Source organism: Psittacula echo (genome assembly GCF_963264785.1).
Source record: "Psittacula echo genome assembly, chromosome: 4".
Taxonomy (NCBI): domain Eukaryota; kingdom Metazoa; phylum Chordata; class Aves; order Psittaciformes; family Psittacidae; genus Psittacula; species Psittacula echo.
Window position 1 is genome coordinate 8,859,227 of NC_137738.1, and position 20,882 is coordinate 8,880,108.

At 39.2% G+C, this 20,882-nt stretch overlaps 1 protein-coding gene across 28 annotated transcripts in view; it reads left to right on the forward strand.

The window, feature by feature from the left end:
• The window catches only part of NRXN1 (neurexin 1), a gene marked incomplete at its 5' end in the record, with an annotated part of 676,782 nt that overhangs the window by 645,603 nt on the left and 10,297 nt on the right, over nt 1–20,882 (forward strand). For 19 of the 28 annotated variants that reach the window (XM_080615047.1, XM_080615057.1, XM_080615070.1 and 16 more), the window contains one exon: nt 12,984–13,071. In XM_080615047.1, coding sequence (XP_080471173.1) covers nt 12,984–13,071 — 88 coding nt within the window. The remainder of the gene's footprint in view (nt 1–12,983; nt 13,072–20,882) is intronic. The other 9 variants (XM_080615048.1, XM_080615052.1, XM_080615049.1 and 6 more) reach the window with 2 other exon arrangements.

Sequence of the window (20,882 nt, forward strand, 5' to 3'; positions counted from 1 at the left end):
CTGGATGCTTGATGTTGAACCAGTGGGAAAAGGACAGGAAATGTCTTACCTAATTCAGATTTTCTGATATGCTGGTCTGCATTGTTTCAATTGTGCAGTTTGCTCTCCTGACAGCAGCACATAGCTGCTGTTCCAGGGAAGACAGCTAAATCTGAATAGTGTTGCTGCCATTATATGTGTATTAGATGTTTGACCGTTTCAGCTCCTCCTGTTGATGCACAGAGTAAAACCATGGGCTGGCTGGAGGTGGCTTACACTGCCCTCCAAAGCTACAGAGAAAACATCTGGTATTTTTCCCCCAGCATACATATATCCACCTGGGAGTTATCCCAGTTTTATTAACTTCATTCATATCACAATAACATTTCCATATAGACAAGACTGACAGACTCAGAGAGTTTAAGTATAGCCTTTCCTGACATAGCATGCCTATTTAGGGAGCCAACTGAACATCTTAGTTGCACCCACAATAACTTCTAGTCTTGCATCTAAGTTTGATTCTGGATCTTATGAAATCCTTTTTAATTTTGAAGAGGAACCTTACACTGTCTCTCTGTTTGTGCTCCTATCAAATGAAATTTCCTTGCTTTTGTGGTGTAGTTCAACAACTGAAATTATAAGGTCTTATGAAAAGAAATTTAAAAAGATAACTTACAGGTTCTTGCCAGAGAGTGAAAAGACACTGTCAAAATATAACACAGTACTGAATAGCTGGGGTGTGCCTGGCTGGTTGGTTCCTCAGTTTGCATTCTATTTTAAATTCTCTGCCATATTCCTAGTAATTGCTCATAATGTAATAATGCAGGTGAAACACCAGACTGTGTGACTTAATCATTTTAACTTAGATTTTTTGGATTATCTCACAACAGCAATGTCTTTGGAGCATGTCTCAGAAGCATTCCATGTTGCAGTCAGAAGAGCGATTAGTGCGTAGCCTTAAGTTTCAGATACTTCCCTAATGGTTTGGGCTTTCAGTTTTAAACAATATCACAAAAAATGATGGGCCAAATACACAACTGAAGTGTGAACATTTTGTTTCTCTGGAACTATATAGCTTTACACCAGCTGACATTCAATATGTTGTAATTAATCTGTACCAGCATGTTATTAAAGATGGCATGGAATTGTGCAGGCACAAGGCATGCGTGAACTCCAGCAGACTGGAGTTCTGGCATCCCCTAATTGTTGGGTGTTTGTTCCTTTTCACACTTTAACTTTTCCAAGTCGAATGTTTTGCATGTGGTTTTCCCAGTTGCTTTGAAAACAAACAGCAGAAACGTATTCCACTCTGCGTTATCAAGCTGATGCCCTGAAGTGTAAAGCTGCCACAGCTGGAGCCTGCAGATCCACCTTGCAGATCTCTGAGGCTGAGATGACATTGATTAGTGGGAGTCTTAGATTTGTGTCCTTTAAGATGATGGATCTTCATGGACAAGGCATCTGCAGAAAAGTTGAAATCTTTGCTAGGAGCTCTTAGCAGAGAACTGCTGACAGTGGGTGGAAAGCCGAAACATTGGTGTCTGTTCTGATGGTTAGAAAACTTAATTTTTCCTGCCAGTGGCTGGGCAGCATTCTTTGTCCTTAGCCTAAGCCTCCACATTGTCCGTTTTAGTTCTCCATGTGCCACTTTGCTGATTAACTTTTTTATCCCCCCCATCCTCTCTTCTCTTTGTGATCTCCCTCAGCCTTTACAGTAACTGCAGTGTTTCATTTCTCCTCCCAAATCCTTCAGCAGCTTATCTCAGTTACCTGTCACACATTTCACATGTGGGTTTACGCACTAGGGTAGGAGCTAGCACCTAGGAGAAGTATGTTATGGGTCCGAGTGTTACGGGTCCAACAAGGAGCAACTGCGAAGAACTGAAGATGCACAGAAATAGAATCACAGAATCAATCAGGTTGGAAAAGACCTTCAAGATCATCAAGTCCAACCATTCCTCAAGCACTGACAAGGCCACCACTAACCCACATCACTAGGGGCCTCACCTACACAGTTTGTGAACACTTCCAGGGACGGTGACTCCACCACTGCCCAAATGAAAATGCCTAGCAGTGGGGCCCAGAAGGACAGAGAGGCAGGTTGAAAAGTTCATGTTTCAGCTTTCTGCACAATTTACCAGACCTCTCTGTGCACTAATATTAATACTCTTGGAGAATGTTTCTATTTAACATTGGTTGGCAGCAATGCTGGGAAAAAAATTAAGGACCACTTTGGCTTTGAGCTTACACTTGAATTTCATGAGTTTAACTAGTAAAGGATATAAATAGAATGACTGTCAAGCCTCTGAAAGCACCTCTGAAGGTGTTTCTAAAAGCACCTCTGAAGCCTGACACGGCTGGTTAGAAGAATAGACTCATCACAGAATGGTTTGTGTTTTAAGGGACCTTAAAACTTACCTAGTTCCAGCCCCCTGCCACAGGCAAGGCCACCTTCTGTAGACAAGGATGCTCAAAGCCCCATTTATGCATTCTCTGTTTTTTACTGAAAATGATTACTTAAGAAAATTGAAGCTTGGAAACAGTTAATGGTACATAGGTTCTAGAAGGGTAAATGGTGTTCTCTGAAGCACATGTCAGACCCTCAGCAATCACCTAGAGCATCTCCCAGGCATGCAAAGCATTGCTGCTTTCCAGTAGCACATTTCTCGCCTGGATTTTGAGTGCCCTTTGTTAAAGAGTTATGAAATAAAGGCATTAATATCAAACCCAAATACCTCTGTGACAAATGGACACTTTCAGAAATTATCTAATTAAGTGTATCTCCAAAGCAGGGGCTTTAATGGAACTGTTACTTTAATTGAAAGGCAATTAGACATTGTCTCCTTCCAGTGCATGTGTTGCTAACCCTTGTTAGTATTAATAATTTGTACTTGCAGAGTGAAGCTCTGTAGGACATTCCTTGGACCTGCAAAACTAGTAGGTTAGTTCCTCAGTACTTTTCCTGGTCCTACCAATGTTGTCTGAGTTTTTACATTAAAATATTAAGGTAAGGAAATGTGGCAGTTTTTCAGTAGTGGATCTAACTGCTTTATATTTGAATAGGCCATATTTCAAAGACAAGTTTGTAGGAAGCCAGCTTGAATTTTCGTGTCCCTGCTTTGGGTAAATCTGTGCAACCTGGGGATAACTGAGTGATAAAATGTGACGAAGGAGCCGGTATCTAGGAGGGAACAATGTGCTCTCTTAGCCCCTTGAAAATTTTAATTGTAGTCTTTATTATAAAAGTCAAGGAAGGGAAGTGTTGGCAGTGGATCTAGTGCTCATCATTCCTTCAGGAGAGGAAAACTAGGGCTGGGAGAGGGATATCAGCAGGTGCTTACCTGCTCTGACTTAAACTAATTCGCCTTGAGATAAGACATGTTCCAATCATAGAATGGTTAGAGTTGGAAGGGATCTTAAAGATCAAAATGAATTTGAAGAACTTGGAATGGGTAAGTCAGTGTTAAATAGAAGATTCATGTGTTTTCTCTTTATTGTCTCTCTTTCTCCCTTGTCTCTCCCTGGGGCAAGATGAGATGGCTGGTTTACCTAAAGGGCTAAAAAGCAGCCTGATGGTTGATGCAGTTTTCTACATTCTTTCTAAAATGATTATATTGTGCTGTGTGTTTCAAAACAACACAGGAAAGCTTTTCCAGCCTGAAGATACTGTGAGAGAGAACACAGACTGCATGTTAGTTGCAGGAAGTACTCCTTGCAAGGGGTTTTCTTGCCTTCATCTCTTTCAAGATCAGCAATAAAATTCCCCTGGATATCAGTGGAGCAAGATATTCTTGCGTGGCACAATGTAACAGTCAGGGATACTCACAGTAAGTAAAAATAGCAATACTGTGATTGTATAAAAAAGATGGAAGTGGAGTTCAAGACAAGTGCCTTTCTAACTTGGCTGTATAAGGGGATTTTCAGAACTCAATTAATCATAGAATCATAGAATTCCAGGTTGGAAGGGGACCTCAAAGATCATCTGATCCAATATTTCTTGCCAAAAGCATGGTGTAGCCAAGATGGCCCAGCACCCTGACCAGTCAAGTCCTAAAGTGTCCAGCATTGGTTCCAGTCTGTTCCCCAACTTTATTAAGTTTTGCTAAGAATGGTCTTAAATCGTGTGATTAAGCTGAAAAATAAGAAACAGCCTATGTTACCAGCCCACTGGTCAATTAAAAGCAACCCCAGCAAAAACTCACATAGTCATTTTTGGGTTTTAATAATGGTGTGCCTGGGTTTTCTGAGATTAATACAAATGCAGAAGGTCTCATATTCCAAAAATTCAGCAGTCTCTGTACATGTGATTGGTAATGCAGGAATGTAAATTAAATGGTTTGCTATCACTGGTCTGACGTTGCAGTTTTAATAAGCACAGTCTCTAGGTTAAAAAGAAAAGGAACCTGCACAAGTCTCCGCTGTGTCCTGGGAGCTCAGAATTAATGGAAACCAAAATGTTTACTTCAGCAAAAAGGATGGCTAAAAATAAAATTATAGCAGAAAACACAAGCATAATGCCCAGAAACATTTCTCTCATACTTAGAGGCAAAATCATTTTCTTGCCTAGGAGGAAAGAACAGGATTGCATTTCATCAGTCACATTCCATTCCATATATCTTAAGCTGAGTGCAAATGTAAAAACAAAACAAAAATCATACTGTACTTCTGTTGTTCTTGTTCTGTAATGAAGTATGGTGTTTATGAGAGAAGAACATGGATGTTCTGAAGAGAATCTCAGAAAGAAAGCACAAATTACTTTAAAAGAGTTCGCAGGTTACCCATCCCTTGTTTTCAACCTATTTTAGTTATCTGAGGGGAAAAAAGGGTGAAAAAGGTAAGTTGAAAGAGTCACAGCACAGCTCCTTAGGATCAGTATGATCTGTGACAGGAGGAGTTGTAATTGCAGAATGAAAATTACCCAAAAAAATTATTTCTGGAAGCAGAAATGTTACACCACTGTGAATCTAAAAGTTAGATGAGAGAGAAATAATGTGATGATTAATTCATTCTTCACCCAAGCCATGACAGCTTTAACAAATGGCACAGTATAAATAATATACTAGGCATTAGGCAATTAGGTGCCAGTGATTTCTTTGCTGGCATATCAATATCTACTTTCTATGTATGTTAGAATAGAACCATAGAATGGTTTGGGTTGGAAAGGATTTTAAGATCATCCGGTTCCAACCCCCTGCCAAGGGCAGGGACACCTTCCACTAGACCAGGTTGCTCCAAGCCCCGTCCAACCTGGCCTTGAACACTGCCAAGGATGGACCATGTTGTACTATTTTGAGGAAGGAACTCAAATGCTGGTCCATTCCTCTGGCATTTCAAAACAAATTTAGGTCTTTCTCAATGCAAAATGTGCATGATGCTGACATGACTCCTCATGCAGCACATGCCATTGGGTTCTTCTGACATGAGCAGGCCTTGATATGAAGGGTGTGAAAGATGAACAGTTTACCCTTCATTGCAGCCAGCATGGTTTTGAAGCATTACTCTAATGTTTATGGTAAACATCAGTAGTTCCCTTTATAAATACCAAACCCTGTGCTGTATCTTAAACCTCCTTCCTCGTACCAAGAACTGAGCCATGGTGACTGCCATCCTTGATACTCTCACTGTGTGGTTGCTGCTTGCTCTGCTTCCAAGAACCATGCCTAGTGTGGCATCAGCTTCTTTCAAGAAGGGAAGTCCAACATAGCCCTGGCTGTACGCAGTGAGTGTGGTGTTATGTATCTCCTCGCAAGGCCTTGAAATAAAGAAGAGTGGCCAGTTGAAAATATATAGATGGAGGTGTATGTGTTTTCATTAGTTGCCAACAAGGGCAGGAAACAGAGAGGAAAAAATTCCAGAGAGCAGCTCCGAAGTTTTACAAGGGGACAAAAAAAGTGATACTCATGGATAAAATGAACACAGGAATTGGTTTTGGCCTACATCTGTGAAACTAGCATTATTTATCTGTTGCGGGAGATAAGGAAATGATGAGGAAATGATGAGGAAAAGATTTGGATTATTTCTTTCTTTTTAATTAGTAATGCATTTATTTTTGAAGATGAATGCAGAGTGCTGCTGGTTAGCTGTCCAGGTAAGAAGCTGTAGCTTTGCCAGTGTGTGGATTTTCTCGGCTTTGCTTCTGCTTTTTTCCAGATGAGACAAATGGCTCTAAGACTTTGACTGAAGTAATTAGCTTCAAATTTGGAGCTTAAAGGGAAAGCCATGCAGTTTTGTTGACATTATTTTACTATAAATTCTTTTCTCAAATATATTTCTACTACTTGTAGTAATTTTGCCCATGAAAATTTAGATGCTTGGGAGGAGAAGGAGGGGAGCTGGAGAAGTAATACAAATGCTGCTCTGCATGGAAATAATACTGTGGATTTTAAGGTTGTTACAGGGAAAGATAGGATTTGTGTAGTTTATGTAGAGAGGTGGAGGCCAGAACTGAGGTTATTCTGCTTTGCTGTGTGGGGCATCTGTCTTCCCATCACTGCTGAGATTTGGGGACAGAGGCTGGAGGTGGCCTGCAGGGTACTGAGGCATCATCTTGAGCTTTTTACTGGCACCTCAGAGTATAATTTCTTATTGTGTTTGGTTATTATGTACTAAAGGTTTCTTTTTAAAATCTTCTTCTCAGAGCCAAGTGTCAAACACTGACCGATTCAAGAAATAACATGATGGTACTAATTAGCTGAGAGCCAGTTTTGAGGAAGTGTTTCAATTTTCAGTTGCTGTATTTTCACAGTACAGGGTAATAATATGTCAGCAGTTAATAAATATTGTCTAAGTGCTTGAAGTATTAGCATTGTAGTATCTATGCCCAGCAATAACAGTTTTCAGTAGGATGGAGATGATAAAATACTTTTTGTTTGTGGGTGGACGAGCAGTAATTGATGCACATGTACTTGCTTGACCTATGGCAGGTTAAATACAACTTCAGAGGCAGTTGTCCAAGCAGCATGTCATCTTGAGCTGATATTCCTGCTAGATCACTATAGCATATTTCTCAGCAAACTGCCTCATGCAGTGGGAGGTTATTAACAGCTGGAAGAAGCTAGCTGAAGAGTACAGCTGATTAATGTGACTTATTTGAGTTTCTTTCTACAACTGTCTCTATAACCAGTCATAGAGATCTGTTTCACACACAGAAAATTAAATATAAATTACAGAGTCCTGGCTAGAAAATTGTGCAGTTAATCCTGTCCCCCCAAATGAAATTTGATTTTTTTCCACATGAACTCCTCTGTGATTTTTGATGCTCTGTTGGTTACTGCCAGCATTCCCGTTGGTTTAGGTTACTTTATTCCTCCTTTTAAAAGAAAAATGGTGGTGAGGAGAGGGATATACTCAAGGGATTGGGTTTGGGGAAAATCCGCCCCTGCCTCAGAAGTTGATGTGTCCAGTGCAAAGTGCAAACTCACTGCTCTAAGCTCCCTTCTGTGAGCATGGCATGAACAGTATTTTTAAAGCAAAGTTTGCCACAGCTAATGAAGAGGATAGTAGTGTGTATCTGCTGTTTTTCCAAACCCTTTGTTTATACCATGGCTCTAGCTATATCTTCTTCTGCTAAGCTAAAGCAGCCCTCTGAGTTTAAGTAGCAGTTGTAGCTGATTCTCTCTGAACTAAGTGGCAAGTATTTGAGTAAGCTTTTATTTTTTCAGGAGGAAGAATGAAGTAATGCAAGCAGAGATGATAACCAAACATTTCAGAAAAGGGAAAAGTAGAATTGGAGGTTTAATTTCCTAGTCTTCAATCTGAACATGTTTTCAGACATTCATTTGCTAACATTCATTAAATTCTTACCCACTAATCTTCACATCATCAGATCTGTTGATACCGCTTCCCTTGTATCCTGGCCATCCCTCTTTACCACCTCATCATCTTTGCTCATGTGACCTTACCATTAATTTCACACTTTCTTTGTTACATCCCCTCTCAACACAACCATGTGCCATCCTCCTGTGACTTAACCATCAGGCTTGTAGTGCTGCCTGCCTCTTCCTGTGTCGTCCCTGTCCGGACAGGGTTTTAAATACACTGAGTTTCCTCGGTGAGCCTCCAGGCACCATCTGTTCCCAGCATCTCCTTGGCTAGTCTTGGGATCCTGACTGGCTTTTCTCTGCCTTCTGTCTTCCTGACCTTCCTTCCTGCTGTCTTGGAGCATCATTTTGGAGAATTCACTAGATCAGAGCCTACGTAACCACTAGTGCTTATCAGTAGCATCCTCATCTGACCCTCCTCATCCTCTGCTTCCCTCTCTCACACTCATTTGTTGCATCTGGTCTGAAATCAAACTGTGAGCTCCTCAGAGCAGAGCCTTTTCCTTCACACTGCCTTTAGCACCAAGCACAACGGTGCCTGGCTGGTATCGTTAAGTGCCAAAGCTCTACAAATAAATAAGAATAGTTTTGATTACACAATTGAAGTTCTCATCTAAAATAATCTGTAGTCACAAGCGGTTATGCTATTTATAATTCATATAATAATTTAGGACTGTTAGTTTTTTAACTGTTGTGTAATTTGGATTTGCTTGCAGTTCTCATGGGATAAAGTATATTATTGAACAAGAAAGGAATAAACTATATTCAGAGTAGCTGTAGGGTGCTATGATTTAAAGGAGAGCTGGTGGAATACTACAGGAGAAAATATGCAGGATCTATTATACTGTTAATGAATGCACAATTCAGATTGCTGACTTAATTTAGATCCTATTTCTCTGGTACCCTCAGGTATAAGAGGCTTCATACATAAAACCCAAATAAGAGGGTATGTCTTTATGCCCAGTCATGCAAAAACTGAATCATCAAAAAAAATTACTCTCCCATATTATTTATTCATTTGCAATTTAGTTTTTTAATGACATAGCATTCAAAGAGCACTGTTAGAAAGGCACAACCATAATCGGTGCAACCAGTTTTTTACGCATGGTAGTAACCTTTGAGGCAGCTTGATATTTATCCATAGCTACAGACTGTCACTGTGTTTAAGCCATGACTAGAGCATCATTTTTTGATCTGGCCAGGAGATTTCTTGAAATAGTCCCCATTTCCTTCCTCGGGCAAGGTGGCAGATTGGTGATATTTTAAACTCTGTCTTGGCTAAGAGACAAATCCTAAAGTCTTTATTTTTGCAAGTAGACCTGACTGATGTAAGCAAGGATTGTATCCTTGAATAACTGTTGAGAATGACATGATGCAGTGACTTCTAGCTTTACAAAATGTGATTATTTTTAGGTCTGTTTTTTATACGGCACATTAATTGTAAGCTTTTTCAACCATCCTTCTGAAATGTGAACAGATGTCCAACTTTTTAAGATGCCACATACTACAGTGGGCTGCATTTTAAGTTGTACAACCACATCTGCAGAATGAATCTGAAAAGCTCTGAAAATAAACAGAGAAAAGAAGATGCAATCAAAGGAAATTCTGCCTGGCCTTCCAGGTTGTACGTCTGCTATTTTAATATCCTTTTTTTTAATCTGTTATAACTACAGTATCGCTGCTTAAATGAATTTGAACAACTTACCCAAGAGACACTCTAATCCGATCGTGTATTAGGATGATACCAGTTGGATATTATCCTATTAGGCCCTCTCTGTAAATAAGGGATTTTCCACTGACTTTTAAATCTTTGATTAATGAGAATGCTCAAAGCAGTGTCCTGTAAATTAGCCATAGTGCTAGCAACAATTGCAATTCACTTAGGAGAACTGATTCGGTTTAAATCTTCCCATCCAAATTAAAAAGCATGAGGAAAAGACAATGTGCAGTCAGTAAAACATATTACTTTATCTTGCATTATTTATCTGTACCCCATGGCTGTCTGAGATCCTTTCATCTAAATCCTGCTCTCCGTTGAGGTAAATTCCCGTCAGTCCAAATTCTTTGGGAGAAAGAACTCCGGTAGCTGGCCCATAGTATTCCTGTAATTTATGTATTCTTCATATTCTGTAGAGTTTTAGCTAATTCTTAATCCTAATTTAAATTGTGTTAAACAGTCCAGTGTCTTTCATTTTAGCTTGGTCATTGCCATCTCATTTGCCTTTCACAGCTCCTTTGCCTTTTTTCTGATTAAAATATGTATGAGTAGAGGGAAAGAGATGTTTGGAGTTAGAGAAAGGAGGGAATAAGGGGAGGTTGTGACACATCTGTTAATTATTCATACTTAAACTGGAATTCTTCCTGACATATTTTTCACATCATCTTACAGCTTCGCTTCCTGTTCAGATACTGAGACTTGATTTATTGCTTGCCGCAAGATTAGTTTCATAGCTAGTGTTGACTTTGAAACATACATTATTTCCTTTAATACTCTCAGACATTAATGAGGTCTTTCTTGATGTGCTGTATTCACATTTATTTAAGATAACTTTTCATTTCCATACTCATAATATACTTGCACTTTTATCAGTCAAGAACATCCCTTTGTTCTTGTAGAAGTGTGAATACTCTTTGCATAGATTGGAATTAGTGTCACTTTACAAAAGACAGTTTTGACACTCCCTCTTATAAGTGACTGAGCAAAGTATCTCTCATACGTTAAGGTACTTAAAGTATGATTTTCCCGTAGTTATTTTCTGGTAATTTTGAATGCCCTGCAAACTGCACTAAAGTAAGAGTTACTGAAAGCAACCTCTGACTGTACTGTCCTGTATCAAGAAGAATCATGGATGCTGCAGTAATTGTATAAATCTTAACTGATCATTTCACCTCAGTTCGCTCCAGGGTCGTTCATCCGTGCATGTACCAAAGCACCCTTTAAAAAACTCCTGTTAGACCAGTAGGTCTCACAGACCATCATCATTTCTTGCTATGACTATTATGTATGCATGTGATCCTCTCTGTTAAATGGTATTGTATACAATTCTTCAGTGATCAGTTGGTAAAGGCTCAGACTTCTGGCTACAGGTCATAAAAGTATAGTCTTCTCCAATGTTATGGGCAGAAGGGAAAATATGACACTGTGGTTTTACTGAGTACATTGAAACTGTTTGGGAGATGCATGATACCTTTTCTTATACTTATTAGTTGTGGGGTTTACAGTATAAAGTTAGTTTTTTCTATGTGCAGGCTCTATTTGTTACCTGGTTACTTATTTTTTCTTTATACTTTAGGAAAAACCTAGATGCTATTCCACAAAGAGACCAAGATACTGATTTTCAAACTTAAATGGTTGTATTCTGGCGAAAAGAAAATGGGTATTAGAAATTCAAGAGGATGTGTGCAGCTGGCTTTTATTGTAACTCTGTTCTATACGGCAGATAGAATAGACAACTCAAGCACCTTTTCTTGGTATTTTTAACTCTGATTGCAAATCTGCCAGCTAATTTTGGCAGCATTACAGACTTATAGAGCGGTTTCCCCCAGCTATAGTTTTTTTTCTGCTGTAAAGAAAGATAATTTTTGTGATGATAGCCTCAAACTATGACAGAATGTAGCTGTTGTCTGTAGCCTTTTTGGTTACCTTCAGCAAGTTACTTCGTTCTCTGATGCCTCAGTCTTCTACCTGTAAAATATTATTATAATAGGCTTTTCTTTGTTCTGCCTCACATATTAATGAATGTGTCCCTGTATCATTTTCCTACTTCACACAAGTGCTGAAAGCATATGTTCATTAATATTCTTGAAGCATGACAAAGTAAAGCTTATTCCTGTAAAATGCTTTGCTTTAAAACTTCAGTTAGACTAATAATGATAAACAACATTGGTTAGGCTTTGGCTGTACTGCACAGAAAAGAGTGTTTTACATATTCAGACTTAAACTGATGAAGGAAAAATGTGATGTATTTCCTCCTCTGTACTCATGGAGGAAAAAATTAAAAATAACATTTCATATACACCTAAAGGGGTTGTATCTCCTCCCTGGCACATGTATCATACAGGAATCCAAGAACAGTTTTTTCCTGGCTACTTGTCTTTCAGTTGCAGCCTTTTTATTCCCTCTGTGTATTTCCTTCAGTGAGGTGAACAGAAGCTTGAAATGGACAGTTATGAAATGTCTTGCCTATAGGAAAAGCTTCTTCCTAACCTCATTAGTAATTGCTTGAGAAATGGCTACGAACATGACAGTTTGTATTTCTCTGCTGTTATTTCCCTTAATAACTGTGGGTATTCACATCACATTTCCAAATGACTGTTCTCAGGGGTGGCTTGAACAGAAAGTATTTCATTTTGTGGGGTACAGATTGATTGCCTCAGTATTTCACTGAATATCTCCTTGTTCTTGCACTGTAAGAAACCGTAGATAGGAACCCCCAGTTTATTTTCTTTATGGCATGTTGTATCTTTCATCCCCTGGTTTATCGCTTTTGTCTTGATTTCTTTGATTTCTTTACACAAAGAGCTGTCCGAGCTCATTTGGACAGATGTTCCTAGAACCCCTTGGACCTAAACACAGCACTTGGGCAAGAGTTCTTATTTGGGAAAATCGGATGATACTCTCTAACACTGCATATATTTATTACTGTTTTCTTGCCTTGAATTTCTTTTCATTAAATAGTTTTCAGCTCAATGAGAGTCATATTCGCTTCTTTTCCCTTTTTTTAGCTCTACATCTGAGAAAGCAAATGCAATTATTGGAGAAAACCTCACTTTATTTCTGACAGTTTTAACAGCTGCAGGCAGCTCAGTATTTTGAGGGTTTTTTTTAATGCTCTCAGTGTTTTCATCAGTATCACAGCAGAGATATTAGAGATAAAGAGGGAAGATCAGCAGCCCCAGTGTACATAATCTATCCTTCTACCTTCTCTTCTTATTACAAGAAAATATTAAAATGTTTAAGTGTCTACACTGGACATCTAATATAGTTCTCCTGAAAACTGACAAGCGTGAATTGAAAAGCGAAGTCCATTAGTACGGAGCTGGAGAGTGTCACTGGGGCATTACATATTAAATCTGGAATGTTCCGCGCTTTGCATATATCTGAGCAATAAAAGAAATGCCAGGGAGAACCTTACATGTTCATTCAATTAAAATATATCCATTTGACTTTTATTTTCTTTGCAGACCACAGATGACATCCTGGTGGCCTCAGCTGAATGTCCTAGCGATGATGAGGACATCGATCCCTGTGAGCCAAGCTCAGGTGGGTTAGGTTAGTCAACTTTTTTATTACTTTTATTTCATATTTGCATGCTCCAGTCCCCCAGAGTCCCATCTAGCAAGATAGGCCTTTCTTAAGATAGCAGGGAGAAGTCAAATTGGGATCTTTCTGCATGTGGCAATGTCATCAGAGAAGGAGAGTTTGCTCTATGTTTTTCAAAGACAGTGGGTGGGAGTACATCAATAGTCATGGTCTAAGCAAGGTTATAGCCTGACCCAGCACCAGGGGCTGGACTGGGAGGGGCATTCTAGGGCTCCTGCAACTGTGGTGTTGTGATAAAGAAGGGACAGCTTCATATGGGAGAAAGATATGATTCGTCATAGTATCATAGAATCAACTTGGTTGGAAAAGACTTAAGATCATCAAGTCCAACTTGATCATCACACGTGTGCTCCAGGACCTTTACCAGCTCTGCTGCCCTTCTCTGGACCCGCTCCAAAACCTCAATATCTCTCCTGTAGTGAGGGGCCCAGAACTGAGCACAGGATTTGAGGTGCAGCCTCACCAGTGCCAGTACAGGGATCGTTCGTGCCTTAAGTATTTCCCCCCAAATAAGATAAAAGTACCATATTTCAAATGTCATATAATGCCAATAGAGATCACTTTGAATTACTGTTTATGGTATGAAATAACATATAGACATAAACTGCAACAGTCTCAAATTTCAAATTCTTTTATGTTTTATTGTTTTCCAAGCAAAGACTGTTCAGATTGTGTGCTTTAGTTCTGATGAGAGATGAAACATTTTGACATTCTAGTATTTTCCGTGGAACAAAATCTTTGTAGCGTTTCAGCCATGTCTTCACTACTGCCACTGAATAATGGAGATTTGATACTGATTTTTCTCTGTGATATAATGTCCTAGTTACCTTTACATTCAATGAAATGCTATATAACTTTCTAAAAATCCAGATGTTTATCACGGATGTAAAAGAAATACAAAACTCCATAATAGCAATCTGAAGAAATATGTTGATGTATAACCTTTAAAAGAATCCCAGATAATCCCGTGAATTACTCCTGCTTTCTTTGCTGGCTCGGGTTAGCTTTCACCTTTTCTGAGTGAACAGTTTATGGCACCATGTATCTCTCAGTTTTTCTTAGTTTTCTTGAGTTCTATGCTATTGGTAGTACACCTGCTGTCAGTTGGTTTTAGGTCATTTGGTAATCTTCAGTACTTTCAGTAATACCTAATAGTAAAAGAATTAAGATCAATCTGTTGTGCAGTAACATCTTTAGTTCAAGTGCAGATCTGAGAATTCTGAGAAGACATTTGAGACTAGTATATTAGTGCCAATCACAACTAAGAGCCATCTTAGTACAACAGCCAAACCTGGGGCAGGAGATGTATCTACATAACCTTAAGACAAATGAAACTTTGCTTCAAGTATAGATGCATGGTTCTTTTTTCAAGTCACACAGCCTAATGCACACATGCAAAAATTATTTATTTACATTTAAATAAAAATAGAGACATTTATGATTTGTCTCAGTGTTTGATGGACCTGCAGGGTGGCATTTGAGCTCTTCCAGAAGCCAGGGTATTTATAGATTTGATGAGGTTGGTTTCTTTTGCTTTCCAGTAAGAGGATTTCAGATCAGTTTTCAAAATGCCATGAGATGGAATGACCATTCCTAAAACTGAGCAGCAGCAGGTACACCCACACCCACCTTACACGTTCCTATATCTCTGAGAAAGACATTTCACTTGCAGAAGTCCCACACATTATGATCAAAATATTTAAGAATTGATTTTTTGAAAGTCTGAAAATGAATTTCCAGGATATATTTTTCTGCTTTTTCCTTCTCATTTTCAACTTTGTGAGTTTAACAAGACTGTCTTGTCCAGTGTGAGTCAATGCAGTAGCTCGCGTGGCTCTGAGCTCATTTATGCCAGTTGCTTCCATATTTCAGTTAACTTGGGCAGTGCTGTTCAGTAGATAAATTGGCATTTATCTACTGTATATGTAGATAATTTATTTCATAAGGCAATTGTAAAGCAATACATTCGCTCATAGAATTGTTTCGGTTGGAAGAGACCTTCAGAGGTCATGTAGTCTGATCTGCAGTGGACAACAACATCTTCAACTAGGTTGGATTAGTTACGTAGCACTAAAACATTTCCCACACCCTGTGAGAATGCAGCCCTTGTGTTAGAAATGTTTTTGTGTTGTCTCAGCCTTACACTTGCCTAAAGCTAATGAAATTCCAGAATAATTCTTCCCTGAGCATGTTTTCAACTTCACCTCTGGGACTGCAGTGCTCAGTAGTCCTGGAGCCATGCACAGTCATGTAGCTGGTAGGGGCGGGAACGGAGGGAGTGACATGAGGCTTTCTGACAGGTTACCATTTCCGCCTAAACTATGGCCCAGAAGAGGAATGTGGATGCTCGTCTTCCTGCAGAACACTGCCATTGGCTTTACAACCTGGTCTTTAGCTTTCCTGGTTTATTTTATCATATGCTCAGCTACGCTTCTCGTTTTTCTTTGAGAATGGTTTCCTTTCTTGGATCCTAACTGCAGTTGCTTTTTAACAAAAGTATGGATTGGCACAGGAATTAAGTTCTTCATAATCCCAATCGTTTTATCTGTCATTCTAGACATCAAAATGTCACTTGTCCTCCCACTCTCAACTCCTAAAAGCTATTAATTTGTCTTGCTCTTCATTGGCCTTGTTCTTCTCTTACATGTGAAACAACATGAGCCAAAGGGGTTACTGAAGTCATAACTTCTAGCATGTCTGTCTCTCTGTAAGCTTGTTTAGTCAGAGTCACTTGGTCTTATGAATAAGCTTTTTCCATTAATAGTTCAGTAGGCAGTGCTCCATCCCAGTAATACTGCAGTCTCCACGTGGAGCTGAGCTACTCCTAACGGTAGGCTGGAACTTACAGGAGAGAACTCATATGATATTACTGGCAGTGACAGATTAATGATTTTGTTTTCATTTTGGATAAGAGCTACAAAAGGATACATCCCTTCATTTAAATTCTTCCCATGGTTCAGTTCAGCTTTTTCCCCTTCTTTCACAAACCAGAGTTGCTTCTGCACAGCTACTCAACACCCGCACTAATGCTGGTGAAGCTTGTGGTTCCTAACAGATACTTCTAGGAGGCAGAATATATGATGATTAGGACCATGTTATTATTACGTTTTCACTTGAGAGGCCATAGTCTTTTCGGTCTTCGCAATCCTGCTAGATTTCTTCTCTTGCTGCCTAGTGATCAGTCAGCAAGGAGATCCACCCCAGCATGAGAGATGATGCTCTCAGAGCATTCAGGTCAACATTTTTCTAGCAGGAATACATTTAAGTGATGGCCAGAGCCCCATTCAGTTTTATTGACAGAGTCATAGCTCTACATTTCCATGATGATTTCCCGTAATACGCCTATTTCTACCAAAGTTCTCAGCTCAAAATGAGAGCCTGTTCAACAAACAGGTTGGATGGGGCTTGGAGCACCTGGTCTAGTGGAAGGTGTCCCTGCCCATGGATGAGCTTTAAGGTCCCTTCCAAGCCAAACCATTCTATGAAATAGGTTGAATATGGTAAACTTCTATATCACAGAAAATACTGATTATCTATATTTTACTGATTAGCAAGGTTTATGCTTAAATTAGGGCTTCTTTTCTAGGATAAATGTGTTTGTAGTGGCTAACAAGTCTTGGTCTGCCACCACCAGCTTTGCTTTCTCTGCACCTGTCTTCTAAATAATAAATGGAAATATGCAATTTGCAACAAATTTCATGTGGGACATAAAACCGTAGACCAGATTAGGAGCTGCTAAGCAGCAATCCCATCAACTTGTCTGGAACATAAAGTCACAAAAATGATAATTGCAGATTTCATTGTGGTATACAAACTGCTAAATGTGCCATAATTGGATGAAGTCGTAACAAATTTATTAGCATGCAAAACTTAGTCAACATATTCTGTTTGCATTCTGTTTTGTATAGTAAGGCAGCACATATTGCTTTCACAGTCTCTCCACATTCCCCTCTCCTACTCTAAATACTAAAAACAACACAAAGAAGAATGTTGTGTTGAATATGTTCCTGCTCGTAGCAGGGGGTTGGACTAGATGACCTGTTAACATCCTTTCCAACCCAAACTACTCTATGATTCTGTGATGATAATTGTAATAATTAAATAATAATTCATGTTTCCTCAGCTTCATGTCATAGAGGAGATAAAAAAGCCTTTCATTCTGTAGACAGGTATGAAAAATGATAGTGGAAAACCTATCCAAAAAAATCCTTCTCAAACTCGGGACTCAACAAAGGCTTCAGTTAGAAATCAGAATGAAGACCATTCTTGACAGCCCCAGAAGAAATGGGATGGGTAAAGGTTTTGGCAGTCTTAAAACCAGGATGGTCACTGATCTTGGAAGTTTTAGCAGAAGACAGCCTTCAAAGCGAAAAATAGGTCTTGCAGAAACAAACTTTTTTCAGGTTCAAACAAGTGTCTTTTTGCCAACGGAAATTCACATGTTGCAACCAAAGAAAATACTTCATCATCTTGTGATCAGCATTTGTCTGGCAGCTCTTGGGTTCCACTTCCCAGGACAGTGTTTGACTGGTATCAGGTCTTGTCCTGTACTTGTTCTGTAGGTAAGCAGGATACAAATATTGCGAACAGAGTCCAATGATGCCTACCATCTGTAGCGTCGGTTGCCTCTCTTAGCCTTGTTCTTGATTCTGAGGGAGGAATGGGATCAGTTATTTTCCTGCTTTATTAAGTAAGGACCAATAATTAGATAAGTGCTTGTGGGCTGACCTTTGAGCATGTGCTACTTTTCCCACATTTTGGTCAGGGTCATTGCATCACAGAAAAACAGCTGGTGATGGTCAAAACTTCACCAGAGCCAGTATAGCCACTGAGAGCAAACAAGCCGCTACTCTTACACATCATAAGAGTCACTGCTTTGGGGAAGGCTTTGTCCTGTGAGCAGAACAGTATGGGGCTTTGCATGCAAACTGCTTCCTACTGTGTGATAACATGTATTGGACAGATGGAGAAGGCTAGGAACCATACCTTCTCAAATTCTTTGTGATGGTTTAGGTTTCGTCCCATCATTGATACCTTTTTTCCTAATGGCAGAACTGTGAAATGCATACTGCAAATGATTTATGCTTGTTACTAGAAGTTTTGCTCTTCTTTCGCTGCCACAAATTACTGCACTGTATTTCTGGTGCATCTGGCAGCAAGATAACATTGCAGTAGGAGGTAAAGTGACTCCTGTAATTCATACATCACTGCAAGTGCCCTGTTTAATGCACTACATGGAATTCATTGTGCAAGGAGCTGAAACAAAGAAAAATAAAATTACAGTTAGTTCATAGGTCTACTGGGTTTGTTATGGTTCGAGCCATAAAGGGAATATTTGTGCCTCAGTTCAATTATCCTGTAGCTCTATATGCATTTCCAGTGCTAGCAAGATTGCTGGTTTGTCTTGAATCAGCCTTTTAAAATGCTTAGCTGAAATACATACAGACGTGTCTGTATGAGCTACTACAGGGGGAAAATTACACTTTATTTACAAACTTTCTAAATGTTAGCGCTTACCATGTCTACACATAAGGGAACTGAGAGGCTTCAGATAGAGATTATTTTCCTGTAATTGAAGTTAAAATAGTGAAGGTTATCTCCTCTTTTTATAAATCATAAAGCCCCCACCTCCTTTTTCCGGATCATTTTGTTGTGAACTGAGCCACTGTTTTGCCGATACACTGAGCTCTTAGTGGCTGTCTCTGTGAATCACAAAGATGGCATTTCTCACTTGGATTTGATCAAAAAAGAATTCTTTTCATAAATTATGTAAGATAATGATGTTTAAAATTATGATTGTTCCATTGTGCCAACACTGCTTGGCCAGCCCATTGGAGCGTGGGAATACTGAGTAGAACTGTGGTTCTCCAGCCAGTCCTAGTGATGTTCATACATTCCCAGTGTTGGGAGCAGCTGAGAACAATAACGTGCTGAGAAGAAAGGTTTTCTTTCACTCTGACAAATAATTTTTCAATAGTTTAGAGAATCTGGACTCCTCAGATGCATTCTGTGTGATTTTAATGGTAGTGGCAGTGTTCACGCTCTTATGCATCCTTTCTTTGCGTAACCTCAACTGGTATGGGGGATTTAGGACTAACATGAAAAGATTTCAAAGTTTATTTTTTAAGCACACTTTAAGACAAATGCAGCTATTATTAGCTAAGCCATGCTTTTTAAGTGACAAACATACGTAATTCAAAGACTGGTTCAGTGCAGTCTAGAGATGACAGCACAAGCTAATGCAGTCACACTGATACCAACATATCGAAAAGCAGAATATAGGTGAAAACTGGGAAGCTGGGGTTTTTACACTGGCCTCTGTGACTAACATATCACTTCTACACCTGAATAAAAGGACACAATATCTGTGGACATTTTATTGTCCATGATGCAGACAGGCACTGAAAAATCTAGGGAGTTCCACTGAAGTCAGTGGAATATGACGCATATCATTGTATGTGTTTGTGAATGAATGGAGTCCCTGGTTTGCTTCTCTGCATTCACATCCCAGACTTGTTATCGCAGCAGAATCGTGTGCTTCAGCTTTGCATATAAATACCTTCAGAACTGAATCACAAGTGGTGTTTTACATCTTTAAAGTAAAGAAAAATAACAGAGCCTTCTTTCATGGGCCACTCCTTCAGGAGCTCTGAGTAATGTGCCCATTTTCCTTGAATTATTGTTTGTAAAATGAGTTTCACATATTGTGAATAAAATACTGTTTATAAAATGAGTAAATTTGGCTTTAGGCTTTAGGCTGACAGAGAGGAGATTCAAGTTAGACATTAGGAAGAAGTTATTCCCTGTGAGGGTGCTGAGGCGCTGGCACAGGGTGCCCAGAGAAGCCATGGCTGCCTCATCGCTGGAAGTGCTCAAGGCCAGGTTGGACGGGGCTTGGAGCAACCTGGTCTTGTGAAAGGTGTCCCTGCCCATGGCAGGGGGTTGCAACTGGATAAGCTTTAAGGTCCCTTCTAACCCAAACCAGTTTGTGTTCATATACACACACACATTTTTGAACTATCATGAAGGATATTTCAATGTATATATTTCAATAGATAATAACATTCATTCATTTAGATACTAATAATCTTTCTCTTCATTTATTTATTTGCTTTCTTCCTTTTCTTTCTTTTCCTCCCTCTGTTGCTTGCTTCCTTCCTTCCTTTGGTCCGTCCGTCTGTCCATCCATCTTTCATACCAAGTCAGATCTTATCTGTGTTCTGTAAGAAAACCAGCACTGACCTGTCCATTAGGACAGATTACTGCACCCTAAGAGATCAGTTTAGTTTTTAGGTTACTCTGTAAACATCAGATTAACTGAAACCAATTAAGTAAAGCCAAATCAAAATTATGTGGACTCTTAAAACATATTCCAAGGGTGGATTTCACACACTGACATTGGTTGAACAATGCAGAAAATAAGTAAATTAGTAATAATAAAACTGAGGGTTTCAGAAACAGTTAAGTAATTTGCTGCCTTGAATGAGGCTTTTTTACTGGTTAAATAAGGAATTTTGGAAGGGCAGGGAATTTGCTTGCACAATGGTGAAGTAAATAGCTGATTGAATCTGGAACAGGTTCCCTTAATTTTCATGGCAGTATGCTTAAAAATCCTGTGTTAAAGGGTGTAATCCTAAAAATGGGTCTTTTGAATCAAACGTACACTTAGAATCAAGACTGTACACAGATTATTGGCATAAATAAATGAGTTGTTCTACTTTGAAATTAGACAGTGTGCTATTGGTGCCTTGATTAGTGCA